The 20,685-nt window shown below is 41.5% G+C and overlaps 1 protein-coding gene across 7 annotated transcripts in view; it reads right to left on the reverse strand.

Moving 5' to 3' along the window:
• Window positions 1-6,919: 6,919 nt before the first annotated feature.
• LOC105498757 (neurotrophic receptor tyrosine kinase 2) overlaps window positions 6,920-20,685 on the reverse strand; it is a 376,720-nt gene continuing 362,954 nt past the window's right edge. For all 7 annotated transcript variants that reach the window (XM_011771075.3, XM_011771074.3, XM_011771073.3 and 4 more), the window contains one exon: window positions 6,920-20,664. In XM_011771075.3, coding sequence (XP_011769377.1) covers window positions 20,479-20,664 — 186 coding nt within the window. In that variant the 3' untranslated portion in view covers window positions 6,920-20,478. The remainder of the gene's footprint in view (window positions 20,665-20,685) is intronic.

The following is a 20,685-nucleotide window of genomic DNA, read 5'->3' on the forward strand; positions in this document are numbered from 1 at the left end:
CCTGATCCTTGGCACTCCACCCTTTCCTCAAGAGCAGCACTTCAGTCCTTGTGTTTCCATTTGCCCTCCCTTGCCCTCAAGCCTGAGCCAGAAGGCTTGAGCCTCTCAAGGGTTCCCGAAGTTGACGGGCCCCTGGGTCAGAAATAACAGATGTGAGTCTTGGATTTAGAACCGATGCAGCTGTCCTCAAGTCTCTCGCCCTTTAGTTTTCTTTTATTGATAATGGAAATCCCGCATTTCTCTCTGATCCTCTTTCCCCAAATATCCATCCCTCTGCTATAAACTACAGAAAGGACTGCCTTTGCACTCAACAGCCTTCTCCCCTGGGATTCTGAGTATTTCCAGTGAGGAGAGTTAGCTATCACGCTAGCTCTCACCTCCCTCCCTCATTTAATCAATTCTTACTCCAGTTTGTCAAACATTCCTCTTGTCAGTGACACATTTGCTGTGGAAGGTGGGCAGGGGGAGCAGAGCTGGAGATTAGGGAGGCAGTGGGACAACAGGTGTGAAGTAATGCTATAGCCAGGGAGTCTTTTTAGGCTAAAAAGCAAACTAAGACGTCCAGTGACTGTAATCTTCTTGATTTTTTTAAAGAGGGCAGAGTTCACAAATTTGAGGGGAAAAAAAAAAAAAAAGAGTGCTTGAGTCCACATCTGGGGTGAACACGTGTCAAGGCGAGAGAGGGCAGCGTGGAGGAAGGAGGGGACAGTCCGGACAAATCCCTAATAAACTGCCGGAGGAGGACCTAGAGGGGCTCTGTATTTTTAGGGGTGACGGAACACTTCCTGAACACTTCCGGCCTGTGAAGGCTTGAGATGTTAATTATAGGACCTGTGGATGTCAGCAGAGATCTTTTAAAAGAATAACTTAAGTGCCTAAAATCCCCCCAAGAATACACAGCCAGCCCGTTTTAGAAATGGCCGTCAAAGACAACAAAAGTGAAATGCGCAAATGCCTTCTACGCAGGGTGGTGCTGGGCAACCAGCTCGCGCTGCAGCCTCCCCCACGCTGTTGCTAGGAGATCGGAGGGCTATACTTCCATCATCTCCATACTTGCTGGGAGATTGAGTAATTGGTGTCTGGATGTGCGTGTGCTGCTTCCCAAAATATCTCTTTAAAAAGACGTGAGAGGGATGCGGAGCCAGTAGGTAGGATGATGGAGGGCGGACTGTGTCCCAAGAGGGCAGCGGGCTCCAAAAGCCAAGGCTGAGGCTGAGGAGGGGGTGGGGACCCACATGGGGGATAGAGTGGGGAGCTGCTGACAGCTTTCCCAGATTCCTGTTCATCCTCTGCTTGTTCTTTGAGACCGATCTCTTAAGTGGAATCTAGAAATTGCTGGAGACAACGACAATTTAGGGAGCACTGTAGTTTGGTTTTTCATCCTTACTGTTGAGACACAGCAAGGCTAAGAGAAAACCTTTAATTTTATTTTGTAGGTACTGAAATGTTAATGCACAGCTTTATGGTGCTTGGTTATAGGTTTTGAACTCTGTTTTGTGGGAGGGGGGTAGATGAGAAAATAAGGCATGCCTGTGGACACACACACACACACACACACACACACACACAAAGACCCCAGTGATGAAAACGGCTGTTTCAGCTGCAGGGAGCCAATGAAACAGACAGTTGGAGCCCACAGCTGTAAGGGCTCTGGAAGTTAGGAAACCTGGGGGTGAGAGTCAGCCCTGCCTCTGACAACTACATCACTCTTCATGAGCCTTCTCTGCCTCAGCTTCCTCATGTGTAACCTGACAGGGTTGAGCTAGTACATCTCCAAGGTGCGCTCCACATCTCCTGCATTCTTGGAGTCTGAAGTCTGGTTCCACCTTCTCCTCAGAGTCGAGGGACAATGCCATACCACTTCTCTGTGGAGGCATTTGATTCTCTCATTTCATTAACAGGAAAAATTCAATTGATTGCCGTGTTTTACACTTTTTCAAATATCTACTCAAACGCCTATTGCTGGAAGTCTAGAAGAGGAGATTGGGAAATGGAATAACTGACTTTTAAATTATATTATTTTCCTTTCTGTCACACTTGTCCTACAATACTTAACATGCTCAAAAATCCGATTTTTGATAGCATCGCTTTTTTCTTTTTAACCAAGGGAGGAGGGTGGAAGGGAGCAGGGCATTCAGCATATATTGATGCTATATTCTGATATAACAAATGAGAACTAAGAATCGAGAGTGTTTTCCTTAAAGTCACTGGCCAAATGGCGGAGTGTGTTGGAATTCTATCAAGGATTAGGAAACTCACCTTAGTTCTGACACTAACTCATAGGGCAAGGACCAGATACTTATTTGTAAAAAGCAGAAGCTGGCTGGTGGGGGGTGGGGCGGGGAGTGGGGGTTGCTCTAGTCCTCATAGGAAGGTTAGGAAAGAAAATACCATAATATATGTAAATGCACTCTGTAATGTAGAAAGAGTGCACAGAATGTACTGCATTCTTTTCACTGTGTGCCTGAGAAATTTATTCATTTATTCAGAAAGTATTTTTTGAGATGTTGCTGCCGCCAGTCCTCATTAGGCATTCATTCACATGGCGCATGCACATGGTCAGTGTCCCTCGTCATCCATCCCGTGCCCACAGTTCTAGGGAAAATGACCTCCTATTGCTACAGAAAACCGCATTCTCAATGGCTGCATCCTCTGAATACTACACATTCTTCTAGAATGAACCTTTGCACAGTGTGAAAAATGCACTCAAATCACTCCCACGAGTGTCTGTCTTATTTTGTTGTCGAACACTCCTGGTGACACAAACCTCAGACATTTTACTTCCTGTGTCAGTGAATGTCAATGCCTAATCATTGTACAAGCAGATGTTGCTTAGGAAAAACAAATAAAATTAAGGCTATCTTAAAGTTAACAAACACCATCCTCCCACCCAACCCTTGGCTGAGCAGGCAAATAAGCAATGCCTTTCTCTGATTTTTTTTTTCTCCCTCATTAGGGATGGCAAAGCTCACTATCACGTGGATCACCCAGACTCACTCATTTTACTGGTTCTTCACAGTACCCAGGAAGATTTCAGATGGACCTCAGATACAAAGGCTGTGGGGAACCCTATTCGTTGTGTTGACACCACCGAGAGATTATTTTTTCCTGGAGGAGACACACCTGACTTTTAACCTCTTTGATCCCTTAAAAAGTTATTTTCCCAGCTGGGCGCGGTGGCTTACGCCTGTAATCCCAGCACTTTGGGAGGCTGAGGTGGGTGGACCACCTGAAGTCGGGAGTTCAAGACCAGCCTGGCCAGCATGGTGAAACCCTGTCCTTACTGAAAATACAAAAATTAGCAGGGGGTGGTGTTGCATGCCCATAATCCCAGCTACTTGGGAGGCTGAGGCAGGAGAATCACTTGAGCCCTGGAGGCGGAGGTTGCAGTTAGCCGAGATTGCACCATTGCACTCCAGCCTGGGTGACAGAGTGAGACTTCATCTCAAAAAAAAAAAAAAAAAAAGAGAGAGAGAGAGAGAAAGTTATTTCCCCTTGTGCCAAGAATGATATGAAGCCTGGAGAGCAGGTGAGGGAAAATGAGCTGATGCCACTCAAGAGTAACCAAGAATCGTGGGCTGCATGTTAGTGTTACCAGGCAGAGCTTGGTTCCTTGCCCTTTCTTTTGGGTATTTGGCAAGCCATACAGAGTTTTCAGCAGGGGGATGGATGAGGGAGGAAACGCACAAGGGAGTCATAAAGGGATGCCAAGTCATAATGAATAAGAGTTATTTTGTGCACTCCCAGGAGATCTGAGCCCATGGGCAGTAGTTCCGAGGACACAGATGTTGGTTCAGCATCAGGAAGTCCTTGCTAAGAAAGCTTTGCAAAATGCAAATGGACTGGGGTTGCAGAGGAGATGTTCAAATAAATTTCCTCTCAATAGGGCTGGACCCAGGCAAGGGTGGTCACAGATTAACTCTCACCACCCTTCCAACTCTAATATTCTGTGATGCCATGGGAGACCCAAGGAAGCCATGCTGACCCATATTTACCTCCTCCACCCACACCCCAACATCTCAGCCTTTATTAAACCCTAAGACAGGAAGGCCACATTTGTCTCCAAAACCATTCTGTCCCCAAACTAAGGAAGCATTAAATAAATTTGCGAAGTGCTTTTTGAAAGTCAACTGTAGAAAATTTCCCTGGTTAAATCGAATTAAGCAAGAGAGCCATCATCTTAAAGATGTCAAATAATAATAATAATAACTTTCTTTTTTTGAGACAGAGTTTTGCTCTCGTTGCTCAGGCTGGAGTGCAATAGTGTGATCTCAGCTCACCTGCAACTCTGCCTCCCAGGTTCAAGGGATTCTGCTGCCTCAGCCTCCCAAGTAGCTGGGATTACAGGCATGCACCAACAAGCCCGGCTAATTTTGTATTTTTAGTAGAGATAGGGTTTCACCATGTTGGTCAGGCTGGTCTCGAACTCCTGACCTCCAAGCTATCTGCCCGCCTCAGCCTCCCAAAGTGCTGGAATTACAGGTATGAGCCACCACACCTGGCCAAATAATTATCTTTATTTTTATGACTTTTTTATTTGGCCATTGCCTCATTTCCAGCAAGTATGGGGGAAGGTATTCCCTAAGGAGCCCTTAATCTCTTAATTCTGAAAATAGTGGATTCTTTTTTAAGGGGAAACAACCATGATCGTCCACTTGAAAATAAACACCCAGCTTTTACTATTTTGACTCACGGTAACCTCACTTTTTCTGAAGTCTTTCCTTGGATCTATCTCCAAAGTGAGTCAGAAAGAAAGTGGCTCTGTTTACATGTGGAAGGATTTGAAGTCATTCATAATAATTTTTTTTATGGTTTCAAGTCATGAATTAACTCATTTTAATCTAGAAATAAAAGCCTCTATTATGTAGCTTATACATGAGGAATCTAAGTCTTAAGAGGGTTAGGATGACTTGCCTAAGGCTACACCTCCATTTCTAGGCATTAGAGACATCAGTCTACTGTAACTACCTGCCTAGGTTCTTGACCTCCTATTTCAAGCTTCTTAATTTTCATCTATTCATTCATCCACCCATTCATTCATTCACTCAATCAAAAATATTGAGTACCACCTATGTGTCAGGAGCCAACCTAGACAGTGAACCAAAGGCAATATCTGCCCGAATGAAGCTTACATTCTACATGTAAGAAACAGCAACAAAAATTAATAAGTAAAAAATACAGTATCCTCATGTAAGCAATGAGAGAAGCCTAGATAGCATATATGACAGACCTGCTGGGCTGATCACTGAGTAGCATAATTAGAGGGAAAGCTCATGGGCACAGGATTAGTAGCTGGTACATGTGTACCCTGTTGTCCACGACTCTCTGAGATCACACCCAACAATCTGGTAGGACTGAGTTTAGACTCTTAAAGTGGGACCCTGGCTTTTCTGTTGCATGATCAAGGAAGTACTGGCCCCTGCCCTGCAGTGATCAGGGCCTAGGATTTAATAGCAATATGATAGAACTTCAACTCCAGCTGGATCCTGCCAGCTCAGTTTTCATGATCACAGGCTGGGTCCAAGGCTTGCATGTTATAGCAAGCAGCAGCAGGATGAGCCTCATCAGAATTGATGGCTGGAGTACTACCAACTGTTCTTCTGGCATAATGGAGAGCTGGAGTTCCAGCTTTTTCCATGATGAGGATTGATTGATTGAATGCCTTAAGCACTGGACCATAACTGGTTTCCATGGAGCTTTGCAGGAAATTTATTTCCTGAGAGAACATGTGGTTCACTACTCAACTCCTTGGATACTTGATGACCTGCTTCTCATATTTATCTAGTGCTCTATTGTAGCATTCTTGAACTAAAGAAGTTCTAGGTTGTTCTCTGGTTGGCCCATTCTCTGCTGAGTCAAGTCCTAGGTCCAGCCCAATGTGTTTCTATTTGGATGGTTAGAATTCTGGAGCTGAGCCGTATTATCCCTTAGGACAATATTTCTTTACTGTGGCTGCACAGTGGAAACACCTAAAGACATTGCAGAAAATACCTATACCTTGGCCAACCCTAAAACAGAAACTAACTTTTTCAGGGTAAAGCATTGGCTTCTGTATCTTTCAAATTGTCCCTAGTGATTCTGATCCACAGTGAAAACTGAAAACTGTTCTAATATTCACCTTGCCAGAAAAATGAGACTATGTGAAGGGAACCCTCACTTCAAATTGTAGAAGGAAGCTTTGAGATTTCCAGGCAAGACGGAGGACAGAACAGGTGTGTAAAGTTTTGCATCTTGCTATGAACACATACATATGCTTGACAAAACATAATACAAAAAATTTAAAAGAAGAAAAACGTCCACACACCAAATGAAACTAAAACCCCAATTAAAGTATTAGAGATAAATCCTTGTGACCCAAAGGGGTATTAAGAGTAGACAGAAAGTTTTATGGCGGGAGTCATAAGTAGCTCATGGATTAGGTGTCAGGACTGGGATTCTTGTATAAAGTCAAGGTGCCACATCAATGAGGAGAGACTATAAGAACTTTGTTCACCTGCTCAGGAAGTTAGTAAGAAGCATGATGGCCTCCCTGATCTATGACTGTGTTTCAAGAGCTCTTGGCTAAATTGGGGTTCCAGTACTAGAGAAGCTAGCAACTTTGCCTAAATGGAAAACGAAGGGGAGCTGGATATGGCATTTACAGTGCCTTTAAGGGATACTTCTTTAACCTGGTGAACAGCCTCGTAGCTAGTTGCCCAAACCGTCACCAGGGGTTCACAAAGAAAGCTTGTTTCTACTGGCAGATGCCCTTGTGGCTCTTGTCTGACCCATGTTCACTTTATACCTGCCTGACCATGGCTCTAGCACTGGGAGGCTGACCTTTTGTTCTACCTGGCATCCTGGGGAAAGGCCAGCCTAGGGTAGCCCCTAGTTCTTCAGCTGGAAGGTGCACATTCAATATACCCAGCACAACAGAAAACAAGTTCAGAGAGTTTTATTTACAGATCCTGGACAAGGAGGGCATAATAATTCAGGAGAGCAGTCCTCCATCCCCGGGTCTTGCAATCAACCCAGGAATGATGAGAATGATGAGTCAGGCAGAGAGAGAGCACATCTAGTGACTAGCAGCACATATAAGGGAATAGGGAATGGAGTACTTTAAATTCATGGGCAAATGCCTGATGGTCCATTTAAAGGAAAATTTCCATGGGAAAGCAGGGAGCCCAGTCTTCTCAGTAAGAGAGATGCTCCTAAATTCTTACTTCTGTCCACCAGCTTGAGACATTTGGGTGCGGTGTAGAACTGGAAACTGTGTCAAGGGTGACTGAGCCCTGTTTCTGGCCTAAGAAAGTTAAAACTTGCATTCAAAATGGATGTCAAGGCAACACAAAATGATAAGAATTCACGACAGGGTGGAAATACAATCACCCTCAAGAGATCAGAAACCCCACACTACAGTATGCTTGGGTGTAGGCCAAATTCACACTACTCTGTGTGGTTCTGTGCTGACCAAAACAGACCAGGAACAATTCAAACCTGCAGTTCCCTGGGAGGGAAAAAAGGTTAAGCTGTCACCTAGGACAACTCCACAATCCAAGGTATAGATAAGATTTCTGGGAAAAAACAATTCTCACTGAAGATACACCAACAGAACAGAAATGACAAAACCTGAAGGTAAAAGACTAGTCAGATTTAAAAATTGGATAATTCATGGACATATTAGTTTTTTGTGACTGCTGTAACAAATGGCCACAAACTGGGTAGCTTAAAATAACAGAAGTCTGAAATCAAGGTGTTAACAGGAGCATACTCCCTCTGAAGGCTCTAGGGGAGAGTCCCTTCCTTGCATCTTCTAGCTTCCAGTGGCTCCAGGTATTTATTGGTGTATAGTAACATCACTCTAATCTCTGCCTCTGTCTTTACATCACACTCTCCTCAAAACACCTCCTCCATTTTTTTTATAAGGATACATGTGATTGCATTTAGGATCCACCTGAATAATTCTGGATAAAATCCTCTTCTCAAGATCCTCACTTTAGTCACATCTTTTCCCATGCATGGTGATATTTTCTTTTTTGCTGTATAATATCCCCAGGTCCCAGGGATTAGGATGTGGAATGCCTTTTTTGGGGGCTACCATTAAGCCTGCTACAATCCCTACCTAGTGAGACTAGAGCAACCTGATGGAGACTTTCAAGTCAACATATTTACAATGTACAAAGAGATGTAGGTAGGAAATGACTCCATGAGGCATTATGAAAAGACTAAGATTTTGAAAAAGGACTGGGCAATTTTGAAATAAAAATCCAAATAGAAATTCTAAGGATGAAAAATACAGTAAATGAAAGAAGAGGTAAACTCAGTAAATTAAGCAGCAGAATAGACACAACTCATGAGAGAACAAGAGGTCTGAAAGACTTCTCTGAAGAAAAACCCTAAATGCTGTAAAGACAAATAACACGAGAGGAGAAATAAAGGAGAGAATGAGGAGCTCCAACACATGTCTACCTCAAGTACTAGAAGAAAAAAACATAGTATGTCCTTGAGCAACATATCCAAAAAAGAATGGTGGGATGAAACAGCACTGAACAAAGACACAAGTCCTGAGATTGAAACTAAGTCCCACATGAGAAGTACAAAAAATGTTTATCTACACACATTATAATGAAACTAAACAATATGAAAGACAAAGAGAAAATCTAAAATGCTGCTAGAAAGAAATGCCAGATGATCTAAAGAGGAATGAGAATATTGACAGAAACCTTTTCATAACCAACAATGCCAAACAATGAAAATAATATTTCCAAAGACTGAAGGAAAGTGACTGCTGAGCCAGGATTCCATTTTCAGCTATACTAGCACCTTTCCATGCAGAGAAAACTAAGAGTTTTCTACTTACACACCCTTACTGAAAGAATTAATAAAGACATTAAAGAAAGAAAACGGAGTACTAGGAAGAGAATAACAGGAAAGAACATTTTGTTTATGAGGTTATGGAAGACTTCTTAAAAATGATATTGCAAAACCTGCAATATGAAAAAGGTCAGGTAAAAAGTTGGAGCAAGAGCTTTTTCAGAAGAGGAAAATATAATATGCAAAATTCTTGAGTGATGAAAGGTATTGGAATACAGGTAAGAGAAGGTAAATATGGTGTGAGGAGAAGTTTTAGACATTTTCAACAGCAGTATCTTTTGTGACCTTGCACACCATGGCAGGGAATTCAAATTTTATTCTAAGTGAAATGAAAAGTCACTTTTAAAGAAAAAAAAAAAAAGAATGACAGAACTCAAAATAAGTTTTTAAAAGTTATTCTAGAAAATAGAAGATATAAGTAAGAATTTGAAGTCCAGTCCAAGAGGGTGGTGTAGTATTTAAATGACAGGATTTCCTGAGAGAAGACACAGAGAAGAATTAATCAACAATATAATTCAAGAAAATTTCCCAGAACTGGAAAAAAATGAATTTCTGGATGGAAATGGCTCATTGAAGTATCCAGCATAGTGAATTAATATAAACCTAAGACACATCTTCATAAAATTTCAGAATACTAAATACAAAAAGATTCTTAAAATTTCCAGAGGGAAAAAAGGATTACATTTTTGAAATCAAGAATCAGGAGACTTCGGACCTCTCAACAGCCACACTTGAAGTTAGAAGACAATTAATATATGCCTTTAAAAATTTTAAGATAAAATTCAAACTAATATTTTATATTCAGCCAAACTGTTAGTTAAGTTTGAGGGTACAATAAAAGCATTTTAAGATGCAATGGGTTTCCAAAAATTTCTTGTTTGCCTTTTCTTAGAAAGCTATTGGAGGATGTGTTCCACCAAATCAAGAGGTAAACCAAGAAAAGACAGACATAGAATAGAGGAGGGAGGAAGGAAGGAGATACATGCAGAACAAAAAGGGGAAAAGTCCAATTTCCGGAAAAGAAAGATCCCAGATGATAGCTCTGCAACAGGTTGAGAGTCATCTGTCTAGATTGCATCAGATGAGAAGGCTGCAGGAGACATTGTCCAGGCAGATTAAATGGGTAAAATACATGATGCACTGGAATGTTTTGAGAGGAAATTTAGACAAATAGCTAAGAGCCTGGGTTTGAATAATGATCATTAGAAAACTAAGACAACAAACAAACAAAAAGTCAATTGCTAACTCCTAAGGAAACAAAATATTATACAGAAAAGGAAAATAGTCATGGTTTACTGTATGCCTCAGCTCCAAATAGCACTTTCATTGTCATAATAATATAAAAGATGAACAATGGGTCAGGTACTGTGACTCATGCCTGTAATCCTAGCACTTTGAGAGGCCAAGACAGGCAGATCATGAGGTCAGGAGTTCAAGACCAGCCTGGCCAGCATGATGAAACCTCATCTTTACTGAAAATAGAAAAATCAGCCAGAGAATGGTGGTGTGCACCTGTAGTCCCAGCTACTCTGGAGGCTGAGGCAGGAGAATCACTTGAACCCAGGAGGCAGAGATTGCAGTGAGCCGAGATCACGCCACTGCACTCCAGCCTGATGATGACAGAGCTAGACTCCATCTCAAAAAAAAAAAAAAAAGCTGAACAATGATCTAATCGTGTAGTTAGGAGATGACTCAGCTAGGGAAAAGGAAAGGGTGGAGAGTAGAGGTAGGATTCGTAACAGAGATTTTCCCAAGCCAAGAGATATTGGTGGGTGTGGAGTCTTCAAATTTCACAGGGAAGAGGTAGACTTTGGGGAAATGACTGTGATGTGTCTGGGAACATTCTGTCCTGGACACAGAGTTCTCAGATGTGGCACCAGAGCCACTAGATCATGATGGAGAGGACATTAGAGACCCTTCTCATATTTCCTAGGTATCAATGGGCCTTGGGATTCATGGGGTACCTTTTGAAAGGGAGGCATGCCAAGCAATGCTTAAGGCTGATTTTGCTCCTGCAGGATATGGGCTAGAATCAGACATAGCCTGATTTAAAGGAAATGAAGCAAGTGACATTTTGCATATTTGGATTTGGTAGCTACAAATCCATATTTACTATAGGAGAAAAGGGTCTTTATGGAAATTGTTTTATTGTCTGTGTGGCAACTGACTTTAAAATCAGTTGTATACAGTGTGATGTGCACATACAAGTTAAACACACCTCATATCCTAGAGGTGATCAACATAAACAGAGCCCACATGAAAAGTGACTTGAGTAGTTAACTGGCATTTAAAATTTTTATATCAATATCAGAAAGTGTGTTAATTAGCGTAAAATATATTAGAGTTTTGCTTACTTTTTGGCAGAAATGACTGATTCTGAAGATTGAGAATTAGAAGTATTGTACAGGTGTTGTCATTCCTACATGAAGGAAGCAGAAGAATGTAGCAAGCTCAGGTCTCTAATGCCAGGAGTGGGGCTTTCAGTGACCAGAGCTCTCTGGGTCCTCTGCATATCCCTCCCCTGTCAACTGATTCGATAGAGGCTGGGCTGGTCCTAGCATTAGCACATCCTTGAATCTGCCTTTGGGCGTGATTTCTGCGCAAAGACAGAAAGGGGACGTTTCCGGTCTACATAGCCAACATGTAGTCTTGACAATAAATCATTGCTTGTTTGGAATAATTTGGTCTGAGCCTTACTTTTATTGTAAAACACTACCTGTAGATGGCAGATAGGGCATAGGACCTTTAGGCCTCATCTAGCTCTAACTATGGGAGGCTACCAAAGACCCTGACATTTGGCAAATGGCCACATTTGCAGAGCTCTTATTGCAAGAGAGGTGTTCCTAAATCTGAATTCTAACATCATCCCTTTTCTAACTCCAGAACCCCATTGCTAGGCAGCTCCCTTCACCTGGAGACTCACCCTCCCCTAGACTAATGAGTCAAAGTGGGTGGGATTAGTATTAGGTTGGTGCAAAAGCAATTGCGGTTTTTGCCAAAGTTGTGGCAAAGGCTGGAATTGCTTTTGCACCAACCTAAGCACTGGGCCCTAGGAAAGCACCAAAAATACCTAGCTGGTGGCTCTGGCATGACTTTTTGCTTAAGCTTAGTGGCTAAATTCTCATCCTGTCCCTAATGACCAAAGTCCTTACTCATATCCCAGGTTCAATTTGCTAGAGACTGTCTAGTCTCCTTGAACTTTGAATCTTGACTTTAGCTCCTGCTGATAACCTCATTCCTATAGTGCTGGGCCACTGAACTGCTTAAACCAGTCTCTCAGTGGCCTGGAGCCCAGAGCCTGAACCTAAGTCATATGGCCAGCCCAGACCCTAACTCAAGGCTTCCTTATGCCAGTCAGGTACCTGCCTTTCCGCCTATTGCCTGGAGCTGAGCCCCCTGCATTCTTCAATTTCATAGAGTTGACTGAGGATTAAACGAGTTAGTGTATGAAACTCCTTGGCAAATACTAAGTATTATCTTTATTGGTCAATTTCTTTTGACAGCTTTTGGCAAGTTTCTTAACTCTTAGTGACTCAGTTTTCTCATCTGTAAACTGGGAATAATAATAGTACCTGCCTCCTGGGATAGGTGTAAGGGTTGGATGAGTTAAGATTCTGTAGTGGGTTGAGTAATGTCCCCTCCAAAAAAGATATACCCACCTCCTAATCTCCAGAACCTGTGAATATTACCTTATATGACAAAAGTTGTGATGAAGTTAAGGATCTTGAGAGAAGGCACTTATCTGGATTTTCTGGGTGAGCCCTAAAGGCAATCCCATGTATCCTTACAAAACAGATACCCACCATGCCTGTAATCCCAGCACTTTGGGAGGCCAGGGCAGGTGAGTCATGAGGTCAGGAGATCAAGACCATCCTGGCCAACATGGTGAAACCCTGTCTCCACTAAAAATACAAAAATTAGCTGGGCGTGGTGGTGTGCACCTGTAGTCCCAGCTACTCAGGAGGCTGAGGCAGGATAATTGCTTGAACCTGGGAGGCAGAGGTTGCAGTAAGCCAGGATCACGCCACTGCACTCCAGCCTGGCAACACAGCGAGACGACACCTAAAGAAAGAAAAGAAAAGAAAAGAAAAAAAAAAGAAGATACCCAGAGAAGAAGACACATGAAGAGGAGAAGGTAATTTGAGGTAATCTGATCAAGGAAGCAGAGACTGGAGTGATGTAACCACCAGCAAGGAACATCTGAGCCACCAATGGCTGGGGCAAGTAAGGAAAATATTCTCCCATAGAGCCTTCCAAGAGAGTGCAGCTCTGACAACCTCTTACTTGCAGATTTCTGGCCTCCAGAACTGTAAGAAATTAAACTTCTGTTGTCTTAAGCCACCTAGTCTGTGGCAATTTATTACAGCAGCCACCAGATACTAATACACATGTATAACACCCTGGCACAGAGGAAGGATTCGTTTTGTTGGTTGATTTATTCTAAAAGTAAGTATGTCTGTTCTAATGATGTTGTTAATAATAATACTTCAGAAGCATTTTTCTCATCCAAGAAAATAGGCACCTTCCGTGCATGCATGGAAGGAGTATTTGAAGAAGGAAGGCCAGATGGGATACACAAGGGAGCAAGAGAGGGCTCTGGGACACGACTTCAGGTTTGGAATTTAAATGGATACCATTATAATTGTACCAATAACAGGAATATACAAATGTAATCTGGTAAAAGTCAGGATCTTTAATAGTCCAAACTGGGTTGTGGCTGGCCAGGGCATTAGTCGTTAAACTTCCTCCTTCAATCCACAGTTTCTTTGAGGGGGATGTACAGTATGATTCCACAGGGACATATAACCTTATTTGGATTTTTGGACAAGTTGCTCTGCCCCTTTTATGGCATTGCATTTTCCAAGTCTCTCCTGAGTTTTCACCTGATCGTATTTTTTTTTTTACTCAAGAAAAACATATCTGCATCACTGAGAGGAGGGATTCAGGAGGCAATGTTTCTGAGGATTCTGAGTTTTAGAGCGTCTATTGCCAAGCCTATGGCAGGAATGTTGCCCAGATGCTGGTGTGCCTCTTACAGGGTTGAGAAGAGGAGGCAGACCCTGGGAAATCTGACTGTGAAACACTGAGAACAAGAATGTGGGCAGACCATTCTGATGGCAAGGAAGAGACAGCCTAGAGGACCCCACCAAGCCACTCTAATTTTGTCCTCCCCCACCACTATGATTTCAGAAACACTGGTGCATAGAGGCCAAGAGAGTGTAGCACTTTTAATTCAGTTATTTCTACTCCTGAGTCATTCAGATCCTCGAAGTGGCCCCAACCCTAGGGTGCCACAATACACAAATCTCTTGGGATGTTTCTAAGGTTTAATCTTTTCAAAACCCTGGTGATTGTGTCTTCTTGCTCTGTGCTGTCCAACATGGAAGCCACTAGCCATATGTGGCTATTTAAATATAAGCTAATTGAAATTAAATAAAAATTCAAATTCAGTTCTTTGGTCACACTGGCCATGTTTCAAGTGTCCACTAGCCACATGTGGGTAGAGGCTACCATATTGGACAGTACAGATAGGGCATTTATATTGTTGCAGAAAGTAAAGCAATTCACAGTGATGTTCTAGTTATCCAAGGTGTAAGTTGAAAATATCAGAATTATGGATAGATCCGACAGGAAACTTATGTCTATGACTAACCACTTACTCTCACTACCTTTAACTAATGAGCACTACAGGCATCTGCAGTGACCCTATCTAAAAATACATACATATAGCTGGGTGCAGTGATATGCACCTGTTAGTCCCAGGTAGTCAGAAGGCAAAGGCAGGAGGATGGCTTGAGCCCAGGGGTTTGAGGCTGCAGTGAGCTATGATCATGCTTGTGAATAGCCAGTGCACTCCAGCCTGGGCAACATTACAAGACCCTGTCTTTAAACAAAACCAAAACCAAAACCAGACATATATACATATAGAATAAAGAGAACACCATGCTTGTGGAAATTCTACACATTTTTAAAAAGTAATCATCATATCATTTTTAGTCTCTCTTTCAGAGTATGTTATTTATTGTAAGACATCATTTTTATTAAATACACTGTAGTACAAGAGACTTTCCATGTCAGGTTGAGAGAAGCTGGTCACATGATTTACAAACAAAACTTTTTTTTTTTAAACACTGTATTCAGGTGTCACTTTGAAATCAGCCAAGATGCAGTGGGTCTTAGTAAAGCAATGGACCTCAAAACAGATTGCAAAACAAGAACTGGTATTAGCACAGAGACATCACATGAAAAGGAAGAGAAACCAAATGAAAAGGAGAGTTCCAAATACCAGGTCACAATTGAAGGGGAAATATATCTGCAGAGAGATATGGAAATGTGTGTGTGTACGGCCTGGATATATACAAACATCTCTCCAGATACAGAAGCAAATGCAGAATGTCCACATCTCCAGGCAGATTTGTAAGTTATAGGTATTGATCGAAGAACACAGGGAGCTATAGTTCACCATAATTTGGTCATTTGTCAAGGGATTACATATTTAAAATCCACATTTAATTCAAAGACCTTGTATTTAAAACATTTCCAGCTGTTTTATACATTTTTAAAGCAATAGTAAGATATACAAGCTGCAAGATACAGGCCTTTACATTTCATTTTCCCTAATTTTTTTTTTTTCCTGTTCAAACGCACGGCTACTAGCAGCTTTTATGATGCTTGCTCCAGTACATTGAACGTTCAACTAACCTCCACTCAGGATCATTTTCATTAATGCATAGACTAAAGAAATAAATAAACATGGACCTGGCCTCGAACGCAGAGACTAAAAAATGACATCCCCATCTTTTCTCATTTCGTCTCCTGAGACGTATGTCAAGATGGCAATATAGTTGCTTGGTGGTGGTTGTGAAATTCACAGTGTTTTGCCTACAACACATATACAGATATATATATATAAATATATATATATATATGTATTTTTTTTGCTTTGCTTTGTGTTTGTGATGAATGGAGCAAAAGTATATAAATAAATAAATACATAATTAAATAAATAAAGGTCAAGGAAAAGAAGGGGGGGAATGCAAAAACTAAGCATATTCAAGAACCTTTGACTTGAGCAGCAGTGATTCATTCCAGCCCTGACAACAAGAAAATACCCCTTCCTGCACTGTCGTTTCTAACTGTAAATCCCTCCCACCCCTCATTCTTTAGAATAACGTTTGAAAGTCATGTACAAGCTATCACAACCTCAGAGGCTCCACATTCCAATTATGCATCATAAAAAATCAGCTGTAACTGCTAACTTAGACATTTGAAGAGTTGGGTCCCTAGCCATTCCTCTCATGAGATTTCCTGTAACAGTGATATATGGCCAAACCAAAGGTCAACATTGAAAATAAAAGTCCTGAAACAGGGGAGGAAAAAGAAAATGGAGAAGCAAGAAAATTGAGGGTATGTGTGTATATGCAGTCATTTATTTAGTTAGATACAACAATGGTATTGGTATTACAGGCTGTCCAATTTGCAAAAAGAAAGATTCAAAGAAAGTCCATTCTTGACCAGGTAATGCTGCAGTCAGGACGCTTTGGAAAGGACAACATTCTATACTGTTTGTTGGTGTATTCACTCTCGGATGTGGGAATTCCTAAGAGTTGCTCATCTCACTGTGGGGTCTTGGACAGCTCATCATTGGCCTTCGAGACACTGGGCTGCCAACATTCCAATTTACATTTGGAATGCTTGAACTCTGAACTCAAGCATGAAGGGGTCACAGTGGGACAAAGACAAGGTGAGCATAATACAAATGTGCTGAAAGACAAAAAGAAAGCAATGTTCCTTTCCTGGACCTTTACAAAAAGTATCTTCCTTTGCAAGGAGCCAGAGAAAGCACTCAGTGTAGTGGGATGGCTTTTATTCAGTTGTTTTGGGAAGCACATTATCTTAAATATGTCTTCCACCCATGCAGTACTGCACAGAGTTGAAAAGTGTGATGTAGTCCTACCCACATGGAGAATGGAAGCACTAACAGCAACATGACGTTAAACAGTTTTGGTTATTTAGCATATTTTAAGCAAATTATTCATACCTCACCCTACTTATAATTATCTCTATTATTGTGTGCCTATAAATTTATACATAAACACACAAACACACTATGTATGTGCATTTGTATATGTATAAATCAAGTATTTATAACACATATAAATACATGAAAATATCACAGGTAGTGCCGATGTGAACACATGTATAATATGAATTCTGATATAATCTTTTATAGCATAGTTAAAAGTGTTTTCTAAATAAGCCTGATTATGACATTGGTTCAGTGTACAAGGATTTAGCTGAATTTAGCTGAAGATAAGAGCATGATTACATATCACAATATCTCAGCTGCTTGTCATCTCCTGTATTTCCTTGTGTTCTTCTAACTTCATATACTGCTTCGTGAATGTGTTAGCGTGCTTTCTTTCCTGAACTGCTTGTTTGTATATGAGAGTCTCTAGTGGACAGAACCATGAAGTTCAGAGTGGGAGTACTTGGATTCAGTCCCAGTGGTGCCGGAAGCTAGGCTGGAGACCTCTAGCATGCTTCTGAGGGTCTCTGAGTCTCAATGTCCTCATCTACACAAAATAGGAATAATTTGCTAACACACATGGAAAGTGTTTGGAAAACTATTCAATGACTTCTAAATGGAAATGATTGTCAGACCAGGTTTGGGCTAGAGAATTAGGTTTGTCACTATTATACTGTAGTTTTCACAAATTTGATGGAAGGCCATATTTGGTGATCATGACATTTTAGAACGAGGATGCTACTCTTCTAAAAATCAGACCACGAGAAAGGGGGTGGTGGAGGAACAGCAACGAATAATTTCAGATGTTCTGTGGCTCATTCAGCTACTTTAAAAGCAATCGGATATTCTTTCAATTTGAGATGTCTCTGAAATCAGCACATACTCTTAAGACAACAGAGATAGTAATAGTAATAATCAGCAATACAAATAACTATAAAACTTCGCACTTGCATAGAACCTTTTATTTCAAGACCTTTAGGGACTTGTCAGAAGGAATAAGTGGAATTTTATTTTATTTTTTGCTTTTTTCTTTCAGAGAAAAAAAAAAAAAGACAAAACTGGAATGGGATGCTCCCAAAGTCTCATTGGCCTTAAACAAATCTTTGCTCTAAAACTGCACAGCCCTCCTTCAATTTGATCCCTTAAATTATTACCTACTTTGCTCTCTTAAAATAAAATAAATAACTTGTAGCTTCTCCCCTGAGAGCAGCTGGCCAGACATGCAGAATGACAAACCTGTGTTGGTTTTCAGGTCATCGCTGATGGAATCTAGAAAAGTTTTTGTACAAATCTGCCCCTTCCTTACTACGTCACAGAGTTCTACAGTGTTTTAACAGTACCATGGGTCCTTAATATGATACATACATGCACGTATATATCACGGAGATATGGCTTTCATTATGTTATTATATGTATTCTGAAGGGTTTTTTTTTTTTTTTTAATCACCAACAAAGAGAACAAACGACCCAACTCTTATCTCTCATAGGTCAGCATATAACTTGAATGGACATGAGGTTCATCTTGTCATCTCCCTCGCTTGACTGCAGATGCTACTGGATTTCCTTTTGTTCTCTGTTAATTTACACTTTTGAATTTTTGAGAATTGACTTTCCAAGCCTTTAATGAAAAACAAGGTGTTTCAGTAATTAACGGGCACAAGCAAAACCTAAAACAGAGCTATCGCACCTTCAGAAACAAATAAGAAATAACATCACCTAAGATGAATGAAAATCACTCCCTTTCAATCTGGCTCATGTTATAAAGATGTCAAGTTTAGCAAAATTCCCCTCACAGAGGGTAGCAAGTTTTCTTGAGGAACAGAAATATTTTTCTTTCTTGGTATATCTGACCATTCAAATAGCTGTAAATTTCTATTTAAATTTGTGCCCTCTTTTTTGCAAAACCAGTGACTATGCCCAGAAGCACATTTCCAGTGCTTGGTCTGGGCACAGCCTTCCGTTGGCATGCTGTGCCAAATTTTGTATTTTGACGTTTTGAATGGAGTGAAGGAAACAAAGACAGCATACTGACAATGGAGAACACTTGGAATGAAACCACTCTCCCAACCAGAGCCCAGAGCAAGGGACTTGACCTGTGTACACTGAACGTGAGTGCATGTGATGCCCTCAGGGTGAGGTTTCCTTTCCCTTAGGGATTGATTCTGCCCTTCCCACAGTCCTGTGGGTTCCACGTGGATGAGGATTTCCAGGCTTCGGGGTCCATATTCATTAAAACCCATCACCACCGTACAACCCAGAGACATTGAAACTCAGCTAATACACTCCATTAGCTTCCCCTAATTGTATAAGTCATACCTTTTTATGGATCTGCTCTACCTATCAGGGGAACGATGTCTGGAGCGGTAGTGTCTGCACACAAGGTATTAATCAACGAAGACCATGCACAATTTTGCTTGCACAGTTAAAAGGACGGGTGGGCATGGAAGTTAGGGGTCGGAGGGAAGTGAGATCTGAAAAGTTCAATGTAAGAGAAACTTGCCTCCGAATTTATAGCTTGTCTTATCTTTTCCAAGTTCTTGGTTTCCCACCTGACCCCGAAATGATCTCTGGACATGAATCCACCTCTTTTCAATTGAAGTTGACAAAGGTTCTGTGGGTAGCACTTGAGAAACAAACCAGTGCTATCATCACAACCTATGAAGACAAAACTGTGTCCGAGCACACTATGCACCATCTTGTGTCTCACGGAAGCCATCTTTGCTCTCTACTGCACGCCGCCATTTCTGGTGATGGGAAAAGAATCATCCATGGCACAGAGGCCAATAGTCTTTTTACTCCTCAGAAAGGTCCTCAGGGGAAGGTGCCGAATACATTCTTCCCAGCTAACAGTTGCTGAGAATTTCCTAAGTAGGGATGGACGCCAGCTGATCCCAATGGTTGTCTTTGTTCCTCCCATAATGCGGTTCATAATAAATCTTCTTTCTCTCTGGTTTTAATCTCCCATAGATAAAGGCTTCACAGATTGAACACAAGTTTTCTTTTTTATACACAGGCTTAAGCCATCCAAAAACAATAAGAACAGTAATAATAATAAATAAATAGAAGTGAATCCATAGAAACTCTCGATGTCTGTACAGCAGAAGTGACAAAGTTTAAGTCAAATATTTGTTTTCCCTTTTTTTCATCCACATCAAAGGCAGGAATACAACAAGGCATTGTTAGTTGTGGTGGGCAAACTGGAGTGTCTGCTGATATAACAAATTACGTTTGTTAAGGCCTTTGTCTATGCAGAGTTAATAGTAATGCAGAAGCCAGATTGATTAAAAAGAAAGGGTAAGAATCGTGAAGCAGGGAAGACCAAAAAAAAAAAGGAAAAGAAAATTAAAAAAAGAAAAAGGAACAAACCAAGGGAGATGGAAAGAGAGAAAGAGATAATGCCAAAAAGAAGTCAATACTGTGTCTACGGATGAAGAAGTACACACTGCTTCCCTCGAGAGCTTCTCGGAGTCTTTGATGTTAATACTGTCAGAGTGAAGGAGAGCAGCTTGGTGGCCTCCAGCGGCAGTTAAAAGATGTTCATCCTCTCAGCCTGTCTGAGGAGTATGTTGGGAAGGATCGGTCTGGGGAAAAGGGCCCTAGCCTAGAATGTCCAGGTAGACCGGAGATGCCTTGGCCAAGTTCTGAAGGAGGGTATGGATGCCCTTGATGTTCTTCCTCATGTGGGGCTCTCGCTGCCAGCACCCCAGCATCAGCTCATACACCTCCTGGGGGCACGTGCGGGGTCGCTGCAGGACTCGGCCCTGAGTGATACACTCTATCACCTGGACGGAGATCAAAGATAG

The sequence above is a fragment of the Macaca nemestrina genome, chromosome 14 (genome assembly GCF_043159975.1).
Source record: "Macaca nemestrina isolate mMacNem1 chromosome 14, mMacNem.hap1, whole genome shotgun sequence".
In the NCBI taxonomy this organism is placed as follows: Eukaryota; Metazoa; Chordata; class Mammalia; order Primates; family Cercopithecidae; genus Macaca; species Macaca nemestrina.